Genomic DNA, 9220 nt, shown 5'->3' on the forward strand with positions numbered 1-9220 from the left:
TGTGTCTTACTTTGATGATTGTGGAATATGGGGAATGTGGGGAGAGACTTCTATCTCTGATCCCTTATCCATCATTAGAGAAGTGTTTCCCAACTCCAGTCCTCAAGCCGCCCCAACAGATCATGTTTTCAGGATTTCCATTATTTTGCGCTAGGGAGATTTGATCAGTTTCACTGTCTTAGTAATTACCACAGCTGTTTTATCTGAGGGAAATCCTGAAAACATGACCTGTTGGGGCGCCTTGAGGATTGGAGTTGAGAAATTAGAGAGAGATATAGAAGCCCTGCCCAGGAAGGGTTAATGGTCTGATTGATCTGATTGGTTGGCGGGTGTGATAAATAGGAGGGTGAGGGGGGATTGTACTATGTGTGTCCTGCTGGGGGAGGTGAGTAGATTGAATGGAAGAGCTGAGATATGAGGATCGGGTTAGAAATTTGAGGATGGGATTGTAGGTTGGGATTGTAGGTTGGTGGTGGGGGATTGGAGTTGTATGTTGGTGGGGGGGATGGGATTGTAGGTTGGTGGTGGGGGGGATGGGATTGTAGGTTGGTGGTGGGGGGGGATGGGATTGTAGGTTGGTGGTGGGGGGGATTGGGATTGTAGGTTGGGGGGATTGGGAGGTTGGGATTGTAGGGTGGGGGGTGGTTTGGGAGGTTGGGATTGTAGGGTGGTGAGGATTTGGGTAGTGGAATGCTAACATGTGTAAACACTGCAGTTAGAGATCGTATGGTGGTGGGTAGGTTGGGATTTTAGGGTGGTGGTTTGGGGTTGGGATTGTATGTTGGTGGTGGGGGGTATGGGAGGTTAGGATTGTAGGGTGGTGGGGGGGATTGGGAGGTTGGGATTGTATGTTGGTGGTGGGGGGATAGTAGGTGGGGGGGATGGGGTTGTAGGTTGGGGGATTGTAGGTTGGTGGTGGGGGGGATTGTAGGTTGGTGGGGATTGGGAGGTTGGGATTGTAGGTTGGTGGTGGGATTGGGAGGTTGGGATTGTTGGGTGGTGAGGATTTGGGTAGTGGAATGGTAACATGTGTAAACACTGCAGTTAGAGATCGTATGGTGGTGGGTAGATTAGGAGGTTGGGATTGTGGGGGGGATTGGGATTGTATGTTGGTGGTGGGGGGATTGGGATTGTAGGTTGGTGGTGGGGGGGATTGTAGGTTGGGAGGTTGGGATTGTAGGTTGGTGGTGGGGGGGGGGGATTGGGAGGTTGGGATTGTATGTTGGTGGTGGGGGGATTGGGATTGTAGGTTGGGGGGGGGGGGGATTGGGAGGTTGGGATTGTAGGTTGGTGGGGGGGGGGGATTGGGATTGTAGGTTGGGAGGTTGGGATTGTAGGTTGGTGGTGGGGGGGATTGGGAGGTTGTGATTGTAGGTTGGTGGTGGATTGGGATTGTAGGTTGGGAGGTTGTGATTGTAGGTTGGTGGTGGGGGGGGTTGGGATTGTAGGTTGGTGGGGCGGGGGGGGATTGGGATTGTAGGTTGGGAGGTTGTGATTGTAGGTTGGTGGTGGGGGGGTTGGGATTGTAGGTTGGTGGGGCGGGGGGGGATTGGGAGGTTGTGATTGTAGGTTGGTGGTGGGGGGGGGGATTGGGATTGTAGGTTGGGATTGTATGTTGGTGGTGGGGGGATTGGGAGGTTGGGATTGTAGCTGGGTGGTGGGGGCATTGTAGGTTGGTGGTGGGGGGATTGGGATTGTTGGGTGGTGAGGATTTGGGTAGTGGAATGGTAACATGCGCAAACACTGCAGTTAGAGATGGTGGGAGATCTGGGGGGCCGATGAGCTAGTACAGAGGTGGGGATCTGGGTAGACTGGTGGGGGTTGGGATTGTAGGGTGGTGGGAATCTGGGGGGGGGGCGGTTGTTGGGAATATTCCCATTTCCTGTTTCCTCGGGTTGAGTTTTTTCCTCGTTCTGAACAGAAAGTCGGCGTTTATTTGGATTGTAGGGTGGTGAAGATTTGGGTAGTGGAATGGTAACATGCGCAAACACTGTAGATGGTGATCGGGGGGGGGGGAGGGAATTATGAGGTAGTAGATTGGGACTGTAGGGATTGGTGGGGTTCTGGGGGGGCATTTATTTGGATGTATTGTAGGGTTTTGCCCCCAAGGTTATAATGAAGGTGACCTCCTATTCTTGTATCTCTTCTAGAACCACGACTGTCCCGGAACCATGTCGCTCTGTAAATCTCGGGGTCCCCATGCTGTAGTGTTGGTGGTCACCCTTCTTTGGGACTTGGCTTCTGCCCAGTTTCCCCGCCAGTGTGCCACCCCAGAGGCCTTGGCTACCGGAGAGTGTTGTCCCGGCCTCTACCCTCTACGGTCTCCAAATCCCAGCGACCTCTGCGGCTTTACCGTGGGCCGCGGGCGCTGCATGCCGATCACAGTGGACGCCAGGCCTCATGGACCCCAGTATAAAATGGAGGGACTGGACGACCGGGAATTTTGGCCGATTCGCTTCTTCAAAAGGGCTTGTCTGTGCAATGAGCGGTTCTATGGACACGACTGTGGTGGCTGCAAACCTGGATGGAGCGGAGATGACTGCGATCGGCCCGTTGTTGTGGGTGAGTAGAAGGAAGACTAGAGTTGTGTCTATTTCACTGATATCCAATCATTCTGCTTCTTCATCTGATCAATGGAGACCTCAGATGTCATGTGCGTGGCTACAAGATCCCAGACACTCCATCTCCGGTGTGGCTGTTTGTCCCGGATGGCAGAACAATGGACACCAGTCACTTGGATGGAGATCAGAGCTTCTCCAGACATGGAGGGTCTCAGAACTTCTCCAGACATGGAGGGTCTCAGAACTTCTCCAGACATGGAGGATCTCAGAACTTCTCCAGACATGGAGGATCTCAGAACTTCTCCAGACATGGAGGATCTCAGAACTTCTCCAGACATGGAGGATCTCAGAACTTCTCCAGACATGGAGGATCTCAGAACTTCTCCAGACATGGAGGATCTCAGAACTTCTCCAGACATGGAGGATCTCAGAACTTCTCCAGACATGGAGGATCTCAGAATCCAGTCACACAACACCTCCCATATGGGGGAGACGCAGCTGGTTCCCTCTTGGCCTAAATCTTCAGAAATGCCTCCTAAGGAGGGGAGATCTGCTTCCTTCCACCCCCTAGGAATCCTTGTAACCTGTAGACCCCCAAAGGCCTGTGAAGGCAGGACCCACCATGGTTGGTGACCCCCCCCCCCCCAGATGTTTTGGAACTACATTTCCCATGATGCTCATGCACTGTGTAGTTGAGCATCATGGGAAATATAGTTCCAAAACATCTGGGGTGCCAAGGTTCGCCATCACTGCCCTAGTGTTGAGTGGTGGAAGCTTGTTGCCCATCCCCCAGGCCATGCAGAGATTAAGGGTCTAGTATGGATTCCCAGTTCTGACAGTCCACTAGTAGCTGGATAAAGTGAAGGATAGACCCCCCCCCCCCCATTATGAACTGCACAGGTGTACATAGAACATGACCTATGTGATGTCATAGTAGGTTTATCATGAAGCCATAAATGCCACACCCACAAATCTGAGACTTCTGGGGAAGATATTTGTGGCTTCCAATCATCTCCTGTGACAATTCCGCTTTCAATTCTTGTCTAGAAAGAAGAAATATTCTGGCCTTGAATGATACGGAGCGCCAGAATTTCATTGATGCCCTCCACCTTGCGAAGAACACCGTCCACCCGGATTACGTCATCGCCACCAGACACTACGATCAGCTGATCGATCCCGAGAGGAACGCCACTCATTTCCAGAACATCTCCATTTATGACTTCTTCGTCTGGACTCACTACTACAGTGTCAGCAAAACCTTCCTGGGCCGGGATCAGGGCAGTGCTGGAGGGATTGACTTCTCTCATGAAGGTCCGGCCTTCCTCACATGGCACAGGTTCCATTTGCTGCAGCTGGAAAGAGACCTTCAGGTAAACTTTAACCCTTTCTGGAGGGGCCGGGAAATGTTACACACTTGTCGAATCTGTTCCTGTATTCGAGGAAGGGGGCCCCCCTCATCTGATATCTTGTACCCTTTGGTGTGATATGGGACCGGCACATAAAGCTATTTATATGAAGTGTAGGAGTCCTGGGGGGGGGGTCACCAGTTACTTGGGTCAAAAGCTCATCATTGGTGGTCCTCAGAGGGTGAAAGATGGGATTGCTTTGCAATGTTCCTCCATGGATTGGTTGGTCATGAGATGAGTTCATTCCCATTGCTCTCTGCTACGGGGGATGGTGTCCTCACCGATATCTGATAAAAGTGGGGGGGTATTGAAATGCATTGCAAGATATCTGCTGGGATCACATGACCAGAATACACAACAAGTGACACCAATGGTTATGGTCTATGGATGTGGCTAGATAAGGCTCTGTACATCTTTAACTGTTTGTCCCTACTGGGAAGACTTTGCCTATTTCCTTACCAAGAGAAAATGTCGGTCAGTCCATGACAGGGAGAGCAAACGTAGTTTGGACCGGCCTTCCTCAACTTTTCATAGTGGAACCCTTCATCTTTATGGGCTTAGGGAATGCCAATTATCTATAGCTCACTCCCTACGGTCACTGGTCATAATGCTCCTTGTATTCATGGTCATTGGGAATAATCCCCCCCCCCATTGATTATGGGAGGCAGAAGCTGCTCATTGCTTGAACCATTGGGCTCCATGGAACCTTTTTTGAGAGTCTGGGTTGGACTCTTTCCCTATTCAAACCTAAAATGTTACATTTTGGATAGTTGGTGCAAAATCCTAGTCATGGTGTGTAATATACCGCATTAGATTAACTTGTATTAGGTGGCAATTTCTTACTTAAATTAGCAAAATTGTCCCTTTTTTTTTTTTTTTTTGCTGATGTCATGTAGAACTAGATGATGAATCGGTGGCTCTAATTCTCGCTCTTTCCCCATCTTCTTGTGTCTGAAGAACCTTCTGGAAGATCCCTCGTTTTCCTTGCCTTACTGGAATTTTGCCATTGGTGGAAACCGATGTGATATCTGCACTGATGACCTGATGGGTGCGAGGAGCAATTTTGGAGGAAATCTGCTGAGCCCAAATTCTGTCTTCTCTCAATGGAGAGTTGTTTGTGAAGATGTAGAAGACTACGAGAGCCTCGGAACAATCTGCAACAGTGAGTACATGTGGGGGAGGGGATTACTGTCACACATGCAACCGGGCATGCTCATGTGGCATGACCTGAAATTATTCCGCATTAATCTGGTCATATGTTGGTAGAATTTTGTTAGGCACTTTTAGTTTGGTGTTCAACTGGATTTAATAAAAAAAATTTTTTAATGGGATGTCGCATATGTAAATCCAATTTTTAAATCCATATTTGAATTTCAGAAGATGGCTCTATTTTATGCTATTCAAATCTATTTGCTATATGCCAATTTCAAATATATTGAATTTTGGAAGACTTATATTCTATCCAGCAGCTGAAGGACTCCTCTGCCGTCTTTCACTTTTATACCTTACTGTATTTATTGCAATGTTTCCTGTTTGAAATTTGTTACTATTTTGATTCGGATCCTTCTCGATTACAATTTTTCTTACAAATTTTAATTCAGAATGAATTGCACATGTCTAGTGTGTATGGTGAGATTAAATCCTTCCTTTCCCAATCTTCAGGTACAGCTGGAGGACCAATCCAGAGGAATCCTGCAGGAAATGTGGCGCGGCCCATGGTGCAAAGACTTCCCGAGATGGAAGAGGTTTTGCTTTGTCTGGAAGTAAATTTGTTTGACACGGCACCATTCTTTTCCAACTCTTCTGAAAGCTTCCGGAACACGATTGAAGGTACAGAACACCCACAACTCTGGGATGACTTTCTAATTGGAGGCTGAGCTGGTGGTCTCTATAATACAGGGGTCTCCAAGTGTGGCCAGTGGGCCAGATGTGGTCATCTGTATGTCTTTATGTAACACTTGGGGCACTAGTCTCATTGCTTCAAGACCTTTCCTCTGAATATGAATGGTGAGGCTCCATTCTGTCCACCTACACCAACAGAGGAGCATAATTCTCATTGACAATGGTGGACCCTATTCCTTCCACTGGCCCCAATGATGGAACAATTCCTCCTACTGATGGAGATTCTATAGATCTCCTTGGCCTCTGTTTGACATTAGGACAGCCCTGATCTAATATGAGGCTGTTGCTGCCATTGAAGGCTCTGTATTGTCCATTGATTTGTGTAACTGAAAGGACGGGTCCACCTGGATGTTATGGGGCGGGAGCATCAAACGATAGTCCTGTAGGCCTTTACCATGAGGTCACTGAGGAAGGGTTTTTGTCTTCATGTATTAATGGTGAACTTCTCATTCCACAGGGTACAGCGAGCCGTCTGGTCAGTACAACCCAACAGTCCGAAGCCTCCATAACCTCGCTCACCTGTTCCTCAATGGTACAGGAGGACAGACCCACATCTCTCCCAATGACCCGATCTTTGTGCTGCTGCATACGTTCACAGATGCCGTGTTTGACGAATGGCTGAGGAGACACAGTGCCGGTACGATCTGTAGGGTGGAGGGTAGGAGTCTTGATGAGCTCTTCCATACTTGTAGTAACCAAGCTGTGGCGGTACACGTTTATGAAATCTTTGCCCAAATTCTAAAGTTATGGAATTTTAACTGTAAGCCGAGCAATTGTGGTTCTTGTAGTCCTGCTGGCTTTTTATAGTAGTTGCATGAGCTGTACATGGATGGCTCCTGGGGTCCATTCTTGGGTTTGGGGCCAGGCTGGGTCACTTCTAATTTTATGGATGGACTACAATTGGAATTATTTTGCCTAAAGTCAATGGTTCCTTAACTAAGGACTGTTTTTGTTGTAGATTTCACACAGTATCCCCTGGAAAATGCTCCTATAGGCCATAATAGACGACACAATATGGTTCCCTTCTGGCCCCCAGTGCCCAACAGTGAGATGTTTGCAACTGCCCCAGAAAACCTGGGCTATTCCTACGACATTCAGTGGCCTAGTAAGTATCGTGTCTGAGAATTCTATAATGGCTTTTATTTTATAGTAGTCTAGTCTTTCCCAGGTGTCCTTGATGATCTCCTGTCAAGTGCTGCATTATGTGCCGGGTGACTACTTTATGATCATGACCTCCAAGAAGTGGCTTTATTCCAGGGGGGGAGGGGCAGAAAAAGTGTTGGGTGTCTATGCTGGAAGCACATTCCCAGTTGGTGACGGCTCTGGGCCTCCTATCCATCGGGAACCGGAAGAACCGCTCTTGATCCCGATTGTTGTGACTGGCCAACAGTGACCCTCCACGCTGTAGCCTGTCCCTGTGTTTTCTCCTTTTGAAACTGATGTTTCAAAGTCTTGAAGGAAAAAATCAGAGCTTCACCCAAAAGGGGACAGGTCCTCTTTATGAAGAGATGCTGGGTCAATAAGATCTTGTGCTTTTCAGCTTGGAAGAGAGATCGGGGAGGAAATCACCGATCATGGCTTTTAGATCCATGGCCTGGACGTGACGTCATAACGTCGCCCCCCCCCCCCCCCCAGCCTCCTACAGTCTGACTGGGGACCATCTGGTCACTATAAATCTCTATGGTCATCTGGCAGCAGCCAATTGTTTTTCTTGGTCCCCGATGGCATGGGAGAGCCCATAGAAGCACTGGATGGCGGCAGGAGGGTAGGAACATCCTCTCCCGTCGCCTGAAAGAACAATCAAACCTCGGTGTCGTGGCGTTCTCTCCAAACCTCGGTGTCGTGGCGTTCTCTCCAAACCTCGGTGTCGTGGCGTTCTCTCCAAACCTCGGTGTCGTGGCCTGTCGTGTGGTTTGTAAACTTATTTTTTTATTTTATTTCTTAGGTCGTCCATTAAGACATGAGGAGATTGGGGTAATAACGGTCATAGCGGCCTTGGTTCTTGTGGCTGTGATCTGTGCCGTTACCTGGTGGACCATCCAGAGAAGGAACCGGAGGAATGAAATGCTGGAGCCCCTCCTGGCAAAGTCCTTCCATCGTTATTCTGAAGAGGAGGATGCTGGGAAAGTGTGATGTCCGGGGGAACGATGTAAACTGGATCTCCCAGCTGGGGGATGGTCTCCCTTGTTCCTCTCCTGTCGTCCAGTCATGGAGTTTCTGATCACTTTCTCCTAGCAGAGCGTCCCGGACTGGATCTGCCGTCTCCAGCCAAGGATCTCCAATAATACAATGTGCTGCTAATCACCCCGGACAGTAAAAGTGCTCTAGGGGTTGTGTCTTTATTGTACTCCTAGGAGTGGCTCCAGTAATGGAAGTGTTAATGTTACACATGACCTAATAAAAAAAGTATAAAACCAATAATTGTCTGAGTTTCTATGAAGATGGATACAGGAACAGTCATGGTGCTGCTCTTGTATTACATACAAGCCCTCTAGGCAATCAGATTGTCCATAATTAATGTTGATCTGAGAGCTTCCATATCCAACTGGGAGGAATGGTCTACATTTCCACGGCTGCTTTTCATTCTACAGGTTTTTTCCTGACCTGTCCTCAGAATTTTCTCCTAAAAAGGAAGCCTTTTAGACGAGCATATTAGATATTGGGGGGGGGGGCCTGACTGATTCAGACGAAGTTTTTAGGTTGGTGTGGCGATGTTGAAGTGTGAACCTTTGGTGGTTTTGGGTTTATTCATGTGTAGCAAGGTCCCAAGTCTCCCGTCTAATGAGAACCTCCAGCGCCAGAGATGGCTGACATCCTGTGTATGGTGGGTGCAAATTAGAGTCATTGGGTGCCAGACACTTCTTGAATGCAAAATATTTTATTTCTCTTAACAGAACTTTTGGGAGAGAGGGTTAGGGCCAGGACACCCTTAGGTAGTTGCAAGATTAATTGGCAGACTCTGACTTCAGGACAGCCATGCAGGGAAAGGTATCCATTTTTATGGTGGCAATCTACAACCCAAACAGAAATCGGATATCTAAAGTAACCCCTGCAGATCACTTTTACCTGAGTATATATGTAGCACTACCCCCGTAGGAGCTGCTGGTTTGAATTTGGGCCTGCACTCTGCCTGTCAACCCCTGAAGTTTGTCTTGCTTCCCGCCCTCCCGGCACAACTGGACGATGATGATTGTGGGACCCAAATGGCAATAGGGGACCACAATTATGCCACACAATAACAAATGTAGTTAAATATTATTACCTTGGTGTTTGTCTATTGCAGTTGTGTGGCAGGTGACCGAGTCCCACACAAGATGTAGCTTAAAGCGGGAGTTCACCCATAAAACAATT

At 48.4% G+C, this 9220-nt stretch overlaps 1 protein-coding gene across 1 annotated transcript; it reads left to right on the forward strand.

The window, feature by feature from the left end:
- Nucleotides 1-2120: 2120 nt before the first annotated feature.
- LOC120918140 (5,6-dihydroxyindole-2-carboxylic acid oxidase-like) lies at nt 2121-8287 on the forward strand. The gene is made up of 7 exons (XM_040329690.1): nt 2121-2562; nt 3609-3931; nt 4925-5129; nt 5630-5797; nt 6327-6506; nt 6828-6974; nt 7815-8287. The coding sequence occupies exons 1-7, from the start codon at nt 2172-2174 to the stop codon at nt 8000-8002; spliced, it is 1602 nt and encodes a 533-aa protein (XP_040185624.1). The 5' UTR covers nt 2121-2171; the 3' UTR covers nt 8003-8287.
- The last annotated feature ends 933 nt before the right edge of the window (nt 8288-9220 follow it).

This window comes from Rana temporaria, chromosome 1 (genome assembly GCF_905171775.1).
Source record: "Rana temporaria chromosome 1, aRanTem1.1, whole genome shotgun sequence".
Classification (NCBI taxonomy): Eukaryota; Metazoa; Chordata; class Amphibia; order Anura; family Ranidae; genus Rana; species Rana temporaria.

Bases quoted from the DNA above. Each gene is read 5' to 3' on its own strand.
- LOC120918140 (XM_040329690.1), top strand. From the start codon at position 2,172: ATGTCGCTCTGTAAATCTCGGGGTCCCCATGCTGTAGTGTTGGTGGTC. The intron at 5,130-5,629 runs GTGAGTACATGT...CCCAATCTTCAG, and splicing joins CCTCGGAACAATCTGCAACA to GTACAGCTGGAGGACCAATC. The intron at 5,798-6,326 runs GTACAGAACACC...CTCATTCCACAG, and splicing joins CTTCCGGAACACGATTGAAG to GGTACAGCGAGCCGTCTGGT.